Source organism: Gavia stellata, chromosome 20 (genome assembly GCF_030936135.1).
Source record: "Gavia stellata isolate bGavSte3 chromosome 20, bGavSte3.hap2, whole genome shotgun sequence".
Classification (NCBI taxonomy): Eukaryota; Metazoa; Chordata; class Aves; order Gaviiformes; family Gaviidae; genus Gavia; species Gavia stellata.
In genome coordinates this window covers 9,022,224-9,033,994 of record NC_082613.1, presented here as the reverse complement: position 1 = coordinate 9,033,994, position 11,771 = coordinate 9,022,224, and the positions used below count along the sequence as shown (strand labels likewise).

General features: G+C 41.0%; 1 protein-coding gene across 1 annotated transcript; it reads left to right on the top strand.

The window, feature by feature from the left end:
• Positions 1 to 71: 71 nt before the first annotated feature.
• MOCS3 (molybdenum cofactor synthesis 3) lies at positions 72 to 1,625 on the top strand. Its single transcript, XM_009809063.2, has one exon. It carries the CDS (start codon positions 72 to 74, stop codon positions 1,482 to 1,484), a length of 1,413 nt encoding a protein of 470 aa, XP_009807365.2. The 3' UTR covers positions 1,485 to 1,625.
• Positions 1,626 to 11,771: the final 10,146 nt, after the last annotated feature.

Here is an 11,771-nt window from a genome sequence, read left to right as displayed (position 1 = left end):
CGGAGCGCCGGGGGCGGTCGGACGGAAGCGGAAGTGACGCGCTGCCTCTGGCGCTCGCTCTCCCTTCAGGCATGGCGGGCAGCGCGGAGGCGGCGCGGTTGAGCGCTGAGATCGGCCAGCGGGAGCAGGAGCTGCGAGGCTTACGCGAGCGGCTGGCCGCCCTGCTGGTGGGGGATGCTGCGGCCACAGAGGAGGGTGCCTCCGCCACAGAGGAGGGACCCTCCGCCTTTCCTGGCGAGCTCCACCCTCTGCCCGCCCAGGCCTCGCTGAGCGCGGCCGACATCCTGCGGTACAGCCGGCAGCTGGTGCTGCCCGAGCTGGGCGTGCGGGGGCAGCTGCTCCTGGCCCGCTCCTCCGTGCTCGTGGTGGGCTGCGGCGGCCTGGGCTGCCCCCTGGCCCAGTACCTGGCCGCAGCCGGTGTCGGCCGCCTAGGTCTGGTGGATCACGACGTGGTGGAGACGAGCAACCTGCACCGGCAGGTGCTGCACGGGGAGGCCCGCCGAGGGCTCCCCAAGCCCCTCTCTGCCGCGGCGGCCCTGCGGCTGCTGAACTCCACCGTACAGTACGTGCCCTACTGCGGCGCCCTGAGCCCTCGCACCGCCCTAGAGCTGGTGCGGCAGTATGACGTCGTCGCCGACTGCTCCGACAACGTCCCCACCAGGTACTTGGTGAATGACGCCTGTGTCCTGGCTGGGAAACCCCTGGTGTCCGGCAGCGCCCTCCGGCTGGAGGGGCAGCTAGTCGTGTATAACTACCGGGGAGGGCCCTGCTACAGGTGTCTCTTCCCCACGCCCCCTCCGCCAGAGACGGTGACTAACTGTGCGGATGGGGGAGTGCTGGGTGTCGTGCCAGGCATCATGGGGTGCATCCAGGCCTTGGAAGTGCTGAAGATTGCTTCGGGAATGGGTTCCTCCTTCAGTCAGTTCATGCTGATGTTTGATGCCCGCGAAGGGAGATTTCGCAACATCAAGTTAAGACCAAAGAAACCAGACTGTGCTGTTTGTGGTGACAACCCGTCTGTCACCTGCCTTCAGGATTATGAGGCGTTTTGTGGTTCTTCTGCAACAGACAAGTGTAGGACTTTACATCTGCTGTCCAGTCAAGACAGGGTATCTGTAGAGGAATACAAAAAACTGTTGGATGAGCAAGTCCCTCATGTATTGTTAGACGTTCGTCCACAGGTGGAAGTGGATATCTGTCGCCTGGTACATGCTGTCCACATTCCTTTGAGTAAATTAGAAGAAAAAGATGAAGAGTGTCTGGAATATTTAGAAAAAAGAATCTGTGAAGAAAAGCAGAGAACTAATGGCCAGACATCTTTTCCCGTATATGTCATTTGCAAATTAGGAAATGACTCCCAGAAGGCTGTAAGAATTCTTCAGGAGTTACCCATCAAAGAGTTTGGTTCTGTGTTAGCTAAGGATATTAAAGGGGGACTCATGGCTTGGGCCTGTAAAATTGACCCAATGTTTCCTCAGTATTAGAAATTTAAATGGTGAAAAAACCCCAGATTTTCAAAGTAAATTCCATAGAGTTTCATCTTCTCTGTGTAATGACTCTTATCATGTGGATAAAACAGGAGATAGAAATACCATGTTGCTTTTTTTTAATGGTAATTTTTTTTAAAAAAAGTATGTATTTTTGTGGATGTCTGATTATTTTTATAAAAATGTGAAACTATCCATGCAAATTGGAAGAAATGTGTTTCTTGGTTATTGTTTAATAGTGAAAACTTGGAATAAGTACTTAATTGTGCATGTGATAATTGAGAATGACTCCTAATTAGTAATTACAGCCTGGAGAATGACAAGAACAGGAGTCAAGTGTTGAAAATTTTTACTCGTTGTCCTAACTGCCTAGCAAATTCAAACAGTGCATGCAGTGAGTAAAAAAAAAAAAAAACAAAAACAAAACCAAAAAACCAAACAGTTAATCTCTAGCTGGTCAGTAGCACTATTAAGCCTATCATAGGGAATTGCCAAGACAATGCTGACGAGGAGCATGTTTTGGTCAACATCTTTTGGTTCTCTGTAGAAGTATTGTGTATTTACGAAAGAGAAGTGCTCGCTGCAAATAACAGCACATGCAGCAAGGGTGTTCTGTTAAGAACTTATAGAGCCATCCATCCTCATTTGTTGGCTGGCAAAAAAAGTGTCTTCCCCAACTTGTATAGAGAAACCGAGGTTAAATCTTAGTAAGACATAAGTTTGAGCCCAGGAAGTTTGTAGAACGTACAGAAAGTGCTTTTGTGAAGGCTTAGAAGATTTCGGAGGTTGAGGGATGAAGAGGAGGTGAGAGAGGGAAAAAATAGATCTGTGGCCTCCTTTCTGCAAGTACAAAGACATATTTCATAAGTTTTCTACCTGTTTGTTGTGGTAGTTGCATATCCCAAGTTGTACTGCATTATTTTGTTAACTGGCATGAAGAGCTATGCATGTCTAAAAAGTTCTCGTAGACAAACTGAATGAAAAGAAAGAAATAAATAGCTTCTCAACAGAGAGCTGCCTGAGTCCTCATCACTTAAGCATAGTAATTATCTTATTATATTAATTAAGGTATGGATTTCCTTTACTTTGTGGGGAGGAAAAAAAACACCTGTCATGACTAATCTTTGCATTATACAAGGGCAAAAAAAGAGAATAGTGTCATTATAATTAGTAGTTGAAAAGGCGTATTTTAGTAAAATAAATTTGAGAACATCCACACCTCCTACTTTATTATAACATGCCATGGGTTTTAGCGATAATAATCTTAGTCTCTTGTGAAGGAAACAGTTAGGTGAATTTATAAATACGGAGTCCTATCTCTTGCAATTTAGAGGACAAAGAAAACATTGAAGGCCATGACTTAAAGTAAGCATTAGTGTTTTGTGGTGGGTACTGAGAGAGTTGTCAGTCAAGACCTTTTCAGACAGGTTGTGGAGGCTTGGTTCAGTCAGAACATCTGGCTTCTGGTGGGTTTCAGCTTTTGAGATTGGACACCAGAGGGACTTGTGTGAAATGCCTGACTTACGTTTTCATTTTTCTTTCTTTACTGTGATGTCAAGAAGAGACAGACACAAAAGGGAACAGTACCAGTAATTCTCTGATGTCCAACCTTCCAATGCTGAACAACAGATGGTATGTCACATATCCACCTGACCTGAAAAAGTGATTCCTTTTCAGTCATTCAAGGCAAGGTAAACCTATGGACCTGGAGAGAGGGGAAAGACTTTTTGATTCTAAATCTGGGTGCTGCTTCCAGTGGATAGAAATCACGTGTAAAGCCTTTTCCCTTGTTACAATATTTTAGCAGCAGATGTACGCAAACTCTATGAAAGTAAAAGGAGGTGATGTTAAAGCCTGTGGTGTTTGGTGGAGGGTTTTTTGTAGCGAATTTATAACTGCATTTTTTGTAGTACATTTTCAAGCAGGAACCCAGACTGTAAGTCTTTGTGCTGTATAGAAAACAATTAACACCTCAAGGATCTAGAGGACTGTGGAAAAACAGTGGTAAGGATGAATGAAAATGGTCTAAAAACATCGAATGGTATCAGAACTGGCAAAAAAAGTAAATACATCAAGTCAGCCTGATGAGAGACAAACTATCAAGGATCTTTTCTATTAAAATGGCTTTTTGGAAAGACCATTCTTGTCAGTCTGCAGGGACTAAGGTCCAAAGTTCTTATAGGAGTACAGCATCTGAAATGCATTTGTTATTTTTGCATGAAGAGAGTTCCATGCAAAACTAATTGGGCCACACAATATAGAGATGGTTATTCTGGAAATAACTAGTGGCTTAGTTCTGATCTCAAGGGAGTATGCAAAATGTAGGTTTCTTTGGAAAAAAAAAAGTGTTCTCTTCCTTGACTTAGGGAGAGCAGTTAAATTCTCAGCAAATACGGAAATATCTGTCATGCATCTTAGGTAAACATGGGGTCCATAGTGCTTGTCAAAATTTTATTCTTTGCATGCTGGGGCTTTTTATTCTTTTAAAAAAAAGTTTAATTTCTTTTTTTCCCCTTCTGTGCTTGCTGAAGTCTTCCTGTAAATACCGTCCTCGTGCGGTGCTGGACTCTTTGGCAATAGGCTGAAAAATCAAGGGTCATATGATCATAACTAAGCCAAGACTACTGTTGTTACTGGAAACTTATCTTTTGTTTTGGCTTGCTTTATTTCTTGAACTCTATAAAATGTGTAGTGGTTTCTCTGTTCACCAGGAAGTATAATAGTAGAACTCTACAGAAATTGTAAGAGAAGCAATAAAACTGTATCATTTTGTATTGCTGCCAAAGTACTGTCTAAATATTGGTATATGTTGACATTGTGAATGAGGACAAGCTGCTTTATTCAAGGAGCTTATAGTGCAGTTGGTGTAAGATGTGTTATCAAAGGATAAGGTCAGTCAGCAGAGTGTGTTTTTTCTCTTCGTCCCTTGCTCTTGATGTCATGCGTTTGCTTTTTGCTTCTTTGATTATATTCTCTTTTAAATGGCTTACTAGAATTTGGCACAGGTACTCAACAGGAAGCAGCTTCTTGTTAGAGGTTTAGGGTAATAGAAGGTGGCTGCAGTGTTCATTCCAAAGGGCTGTGTTTTAATGTCTCTCACAGGTAGGTCTATGGGGTAGCCTCACAGTTCAGGCAGAGTTAAGTATCTAAACTTGTTTTGTCCTGGGAGGTGGTTCTTACTTTAAGGCAAGGCAAATCAAGCTGGTCTAGCTTTCAGGCAAGTGTAAAAGGTGTCTGCATACAAGGTACTGATGTGCCTTGATAAGCTAAAATCCTCCTTATTTTGGTGGCAGGAGTCTCTCTTTTCTCAAAACTCCAATAAATTCAGCACTGATCTGCTATCAAAGGGTATGTTTTAAAAAAAAAATCCTCCCAAAGTTAATGGAACTGCTTGTAGACAAATGTATAAGGGATATGTCCAAAACTATTTCTTAAAGTTTGTATACCAGAATTCTAGGTACATGAGCATCTTTATTATTATCGTATTGGTAAGCATAATTTCTAATAAATGTAACTGTTCAGAAAAACCCTATGTGCTAGATGCTTAAATTACTGCAAGCACAGGTTTGTCTTTTTTTAAATGTGGAAGTGCTAAGCTGTCCTTTGTAAAACTATATCAGGAAAAAAAATTTTAAGGACGTTTGCTAGGTGGCACTGCAAGTTAATAAACCAAATCATTCTCTAGGTTGTAAGATGCAATTCAGCCTTAGCAAGAGCTGAGGTTCTCTTGTAAAAATGCATTGTTGTACAGTTCTTTTGAAAAAAGACCAGGGAAATAGAATAAAATGGAGCAGGGCAATTGAATAGTAAATACAATATTCCAAGACAAAATTATAATGGAAATTATCTTTCTAGGGCAAGTTTCCAAAGCATTGTTTGTTTCAGAGACTTAACCTGAGGGTTTTTTCACATGCTATTTCGAAACACTTTTGCAGCCAAAATGAATAATTGTATGGAAAAGGGCTGTTAGAAACACTAGCACAAAATTAAACGTAGATCTTAAATCTACGAAGAGTCACTGCTAGTACATTCTTAACATTACTGAAAAGCATTGCAGATTTTCTTAGCTGGTTAGGGCAGGCTTTTTTTGAAAAGTCAAGGATGTTTCTTTTTTGTCCTTGTTTCGTAAAATGGAACTTAAGGCATAAAATCTAAAAAAAACCAAACAAAAAATCTCCCAAGTCCTTTAAGTCAGAGAATCCCCACACAACAAATGGGAATTCTTTGGAAAACAACTGAACTTGCAGACCTGACGTAGCAAAACAAGCCCATAGACGTGTCTGTGCCCAGAGCTCAGACACGTTCCTGTAGTAATGAAACTAGGTTGTGAACCTTATCGTCCCATGTGGTACTGTAGAAATATTTGATGCCTGTCCAGAATTGAAAAGATAAAAATAAAAAAATCCTGCAAGTGTATTCAGTGCAAATGTCATGAATGAACCTTGTAACAGTAAGCTGAAGTTTGCAGAAAGTTCAGATAACAAAAGCAGCAGCAGGCTGTCCTCTTCTGGCTCTCTAAAGAGAAGTGGAGTAACAAGAGTGATGAAACAAGGGGATGAAAATAAGCATATTTATTTGTTTAAAGCTCCTACAATTTTAAGGATCTTTTAATTCAGGATTTATTAAATTTAAAAGTTTTTAGAATCTTTAGCTTCATGCGTGGGATTAAGCTTGTATTCCTTTAACACTCCAATTAAACATTTGCTTTATGCTAGCAGTGGAGAGGCTGGCAGACCTCTTGGTTCACGGACATAAATCAAAAGGAGAGGTCTTGTGAAGTCATGGCGCTTGCACCGGTTTGAATGCTTGTGATTTTCATTGAAATCTGAGTGCTGGTCAGAATATAGAAATGAAAAGATGGTGTATTATTTCCTGCAGTAGACTATCGCAGTATTGCATATGAAATGGCTTAAATCATGTCGTAGTTAATTAGGTGAGTTGTTCCTGAAACTGAGTCAGTGTATCACTGGAAATTAAAGACTTGCTTATCACTGTATGTTTTAGAAAAGGTTGAGTCATTACAGTGTTAGCGTGAACTTTTATTGGTGTCACTTGATTTATACGTGTCTCTGACTTACTAGCTCAGTGATTGAAGTAGAATTGAAGAACCTGAGAGAGAGGAGCAGTGGCTACTATAATGTTTTAATAAAATTGCCAGCTGGGTTCAACCAGTGTGTGTGCGGGCCAGGGCAGTGTTTCTCAGCTGGTGGTCTATAAAATTGTAGCAGCCTCTAAGACATCAGAAGATGATCTTTATGGTGACTGGGGAGAAAAGTGCACGTGTTCCAGTGCATTTGAACAAAATGCAGCAAGATAGTTTAACACTCTTGGAAAACCAAACAAAACACTCCCCTGCTGTTGAGATCCTTCACCCCGGAGAAACTGATTTCTCCAAAAGCTACTGGGCTTCTCCTTTTGCCTGGATATAATTGTGTCTGTGACTTGGTAGTAACAGGAAGAAAAATGTTGAACTCTTTAGGAGAAAAGATTTTTGTTCATGCAGATAGAAGTTTATAAAGAGTTTATTAACACTTAGGTGCCAGATGTAAAAAAAAAAATAAATAATTGCAAATTAAAGATACTGATATTTTTTACATCAGGTATTACTTTTAATAGAACTTTTAGAAAGTTCTTTTAAAATCTAGGAACATAACCAATAGCTGTCCATAATTTACATCTTCATAATAGTTAATTCCTACTACATTTACTCTGATTCACTGGTGGAATTCGTGCTGACCACTTTCATTGTTTCGAAAGTTTAGTCCTAGTAACATTCTACAGAATCTGTCATTGGTTGCTGTTTTATTCTTTTTACAAGATTTTAATCTGAAGCTCCTCTGCTGGGGCCTGCTGATGTCAGTGGGAAAGTTACAATACACTTGGAAGAGCTGTGGATCGGAATGTAATGTGGATTTTCTTTTTCTTCTGGAGTAAGAGTACGTTCAGCCCCTACATTCCTTCCTGTATGACACTGAAAGCTTTTGCCTTTTATTCCCCTGTAATCACCTAATATTAATAAAAGGTGGCAGCTGCTTCTTGTGGGAGAAGGCAAATGGATTGACCTACCACAGTTTGCATTGATCTGAGACCATCTGAGAAGCACTCTTCTCTGCGTGAGAGGAAACTAGAGAGGAATAATGTAATGTCATTCATTTACAAACCAGTTTTGCGTATTTCAGAAAGAACAATTACCTTGTAAATACAAAGATCTTAAATTGCATCGCTGGTTAGTAAAACATACACTAAACCACAAAGCTTTAAAAGGAAACTCCTCAACTTCACTTGTTTATTTTTGCTGTAGGCAATTAATTGGTTTCTTCAAAGTGCTGATAATGAAAAGGCATTTTGGATTACTGGTCCAGTTTGCAGTTTGCTTGCAGTTCGCTGAAATCTGGTGAAGAGCAAGGGAGTAAACAGTAACAACATATTCTATGGTTAAGATGCGTGCCTGCAAACAGGCTAAGTTTTAGCAGGTAGTTTGCAGTTACCTGTTCAGTAATGTGAAAATCTGCTGCCCATTGGCTAGTGATTTCTCAATGAATATGCTGAATGTTACCTGTTTTACAGGCATCAGAAACACGGATCCATTTTAGTGAATGCAACACAAAGCGCAGCTTCACACTCCGGGTTGTGGTGGTGACAAGCCCTGGCAGCCGTGAGCTGCGTCACTGTATTGCTGGGACAGAAGCACATCCAACCCATCCAGGTTTGCAGTGGTTGCTCAGGTAAGTTAATTGTCGTGTCAGGGGAAGTCTCACTGGTGCTGCGGAGTGGTGCAGCGAGATAAAGAGCAAGATCATCTTTTCTTCCGCTGGTCTGAGTTCTTCCCACACAGAACCCCTCTCTGGTGGAAGGATCAGTCACTACATGCACTGAGGTGGTTGCTGCTAAGCTTGGACCCACACTGAATGAGAAAGGTGGAGCAAAGTCATCCTATAATGGTACAAGAGGCTTGATAAATACAAGCTGTGCTTTTTTTTGATTACAGGACTTCAGTCAGAAATAATAAGAGTAGGTTTGAAATGGCAGAGTGTAATAAAAAGGTTTGAAATGGCAGCGTTGAATAAAAAGCAGTTAAATCCTAAAGAGGAGAAGAGAAAAGGGCAATCCAAAGCAGCAGTAACTATGGCTGGAGGCTAGCTAGAGTTCCTCAGGGGTGGTATCAGTCCTTCGCATTTCTCGTGGGCGTGATGTGGTCATACTTTTCCTCCTACATTAAGATTAGGAGAAGTGTAAAATATTAACATGTATTAGGGTAGCAAAATTTGGAGCACAGTTAGCAAACACTAATGTAAACCACAGGAAAACACACACGTGCACTGGCTTGTGGTATTAACCTTCTGTGGTTTATGTTAGCGTTGGTTAAACACTGGCCCCATTGCTTACCGTACACTGCAGCTTCAAAATCTTTGTGGGGAAAATAAATACAGCACAGGAAAAGGAGCAGTACATGATTAGAACCTATGGTTGGGAAGGAGACATAAAGATTTCCCAGAGCTTTCTCCTCGAATAACTCGGAGTTGTCCAGAAGAGTAACAATTTCATGAATGAGGCAAAAGCCTGAGAAGAAATCCAGAATTTCTGCTAAGTTTTGACTGTACTCCTCCTGGGCAAATCACTTTTTCCCCAGTGTCTGCTCTGTGTGTGTTGTCTTTAAATCTGACTCTAGTGACCAGATCCCAAGGGAGCAATTTAATAAGCGTGTTGTTCTAGAACAGTTTTAAGAACCAAAATTCATGGATTATGTGACTTAGACAAGGCAGTGGGATATTGTCCCTGCTCTGCTGGAAGCAATGACAAATGCTTGGTTACTTACAGCGCAAATACATTATAATCTTTATTACACAGTCAGAAGCTTGAGCCACACAGCTGCACGCTCTTCGTCTTCTCCATAGAGCATCAGAAAAGCAACTGGTATGCTCTGGTCTCGACAGCAGGAAAGGAAAACGCCTTCTGTTTGCCTATTCTCTAGTCTTTTATCATTGAATGGGTTCATCAATCTTGTCTTCACAATATATTTCATGTGATTGATTCAGCTGATTGCCAAAGCCAACTGAACTATATCTATGTGATGCTGCTGCGCTGACCTCTTGTTCTTTTTATTGTGAAGTACTTGCAATTCCAATATTTCATGCTTATGACAAAAATTGTGGCTAAGAACAAAAAACAGCTTCCATCCAAAATGATATCTGTCATCTGAATCTTATCAGAAAAGCAAATTGATATAAATTCAGTCTAATCCTATTGCAGTACAAGTTTTCCAGCCAGAAAAGTAGTTACTCCTATTCTGCATCAGGGCTATGCAAAATTATAGTATCTATTGAAAGCTAGAATCAGGCTAGAGCTGCAGCCAGGACCTAGATCTGGAAAGGACCACTTAGGTAGAGGAATCCAGGCTGTAACACAACGTGCATGGCTTCAGCTACTGTCCTTCCTTTGCTGGGGCCCTGATGTGTGTGTCCACTGTAGGCTTTGCTGACCTGACCCTTCACCGTCGATCGCTGAAGGAAGAAACCAGCAGCTGGATGGTCCTGTGGCTTCTCTCTGCCCATGGCACGAGGCCCTTCTGTGCAAATAAGCTGTAGTTTTGTTCACAAGGTGTTCATGCTGTTGCTAGGAGACCAAATCTCTGCTCACAAAGAAAGGTTATTTCCAAATTTAAAATGGCTCCTTAATATATTTGACTGGGAAATGAAGTCTCTTACACAAATGGGCATTCACCTGCTTGTGAATCGTGAAAGAAAGTTCTTATTTTGTGAAATAGATTTCTAACTTCACAGTGTAAGGGTTTGAGACTCTTAAAAAAAAAAACCCAAAGTGTTTAAACTTGTCTTTTTTTATATATATTTGTATGTACATGTAGGTATGTGCACACCCAGAGCACAGTTGTATTCCAGGTGCTGTGTGATAGAACCATAACTGTTAGGCAGAATTTATAGAAATCATTTCCAGGACATGCATATTGTCCATTTCAAATATCTTTTTGAAAGTCTGCCCTCAGTTTCTATTTTATGACTGTAGTAGGGGGAGGTAACAGGTCTAACAAGGGTTGGAACTCATTAAAGCACTCCATAGGTGCCTTTTCACCTTCAGTTTATTAAAACTGAATTTCTGTTGTTATGTCTTTCTGGTTTTCCTGCCTTTCAGATGACAGCACCAACATGTTCTTCAACAATCAGAACTCTAGTGCTCATCTTTCAGTCACTCTTTCTTGCTCCACTGATCCAAGGAATATCTGAATATTGACACTTTTAAAACAATAATTTAATTCCTTTCCTGTGCTTTCTGCCCAAAGTTCTGCTGGGGCCTCCTCATCTGCTGCCCTGATTAGTGTTAACCGCCTTCTCAATTAAAGCATTTTTAGTGCTGTATTACAGTCCATTCAAAGCACCATTTCTGAGACGAAGTTTCTTCTAATTATTTCTTGGTTGCAGTTACCTCAATCACTTCTTCAGTTTTCATAGTGACAAGCTTAAACTTAATGTTCTCATCTTTTTAGCCTTTTGCAACACTGATCATTTTGTGGATTCTTATCATGTTTCCTTCTTCATTTCCTTTCCCTTTGTACTGTGATTAAAAACAATGGCAGCATTGATGTACAATTCTTCTAAGAAAAAGAGCCATTATTCTGCTAGCGTAATGTGACAATTGCTAAGAATAACAAAGTTTTTAACTTTTTTCACAGGTGCTCAAAATACAGACATTGATGGAGACTGGTTTATAACACCCTGGTGCTGTTGAATGTTCTGTATTTCATTGGTAGTTAAACTTGAGCAAAAGGGAAAAGTTTGTGACTTGTCCTGGACCAACAAAAGGTTGCAGAGACTCTAAAACAGCTTCCTTTTAGTCTTCCCATTATTAGTTTCAGTTAATATTAATAATCGGTTGTTCCAAGGAGCTGGAATAGATGAAGGTACAAATCCTTTCCTCCTTCTGATATCCAGCTGGATAACTTGCATTGATCCTTACTGGAGGAACTGGTGCTTTCTTCCTGGAGATGGTGTTCTAGAGATGACTGTTTGTGTGACACTACTTCTGTTTTCTATTTTCTTTTGTCTACCAATGAGTCAATGACAGGAAGAGCTGACAGCCTTTCTCCCACACCTGTGCTGACGTTGCGAAGGCTCTTGTTCAGACATTGCTCACAGTATCCACAGACTTCCACTCCGCTGGGCATCTTTCTCTTTCAGCTCTCCCTATGATTCACCATTGTTGTAATGCCTGCAGGGGTCCAGCTGGGAAGATGAGATAGCTGTACTGTCAGAAATTACAGTACAGGAAAAT

Excerpts from the sequence above, each read along its gene's own strand:
- MOCS3 (XM_009809063.2), top strand. The coding sequence starts at position 72 with ATGGCGGGCAGCGCGGAGGCGGCGCGGTTGAGCGCTGAGATCGGCCAG.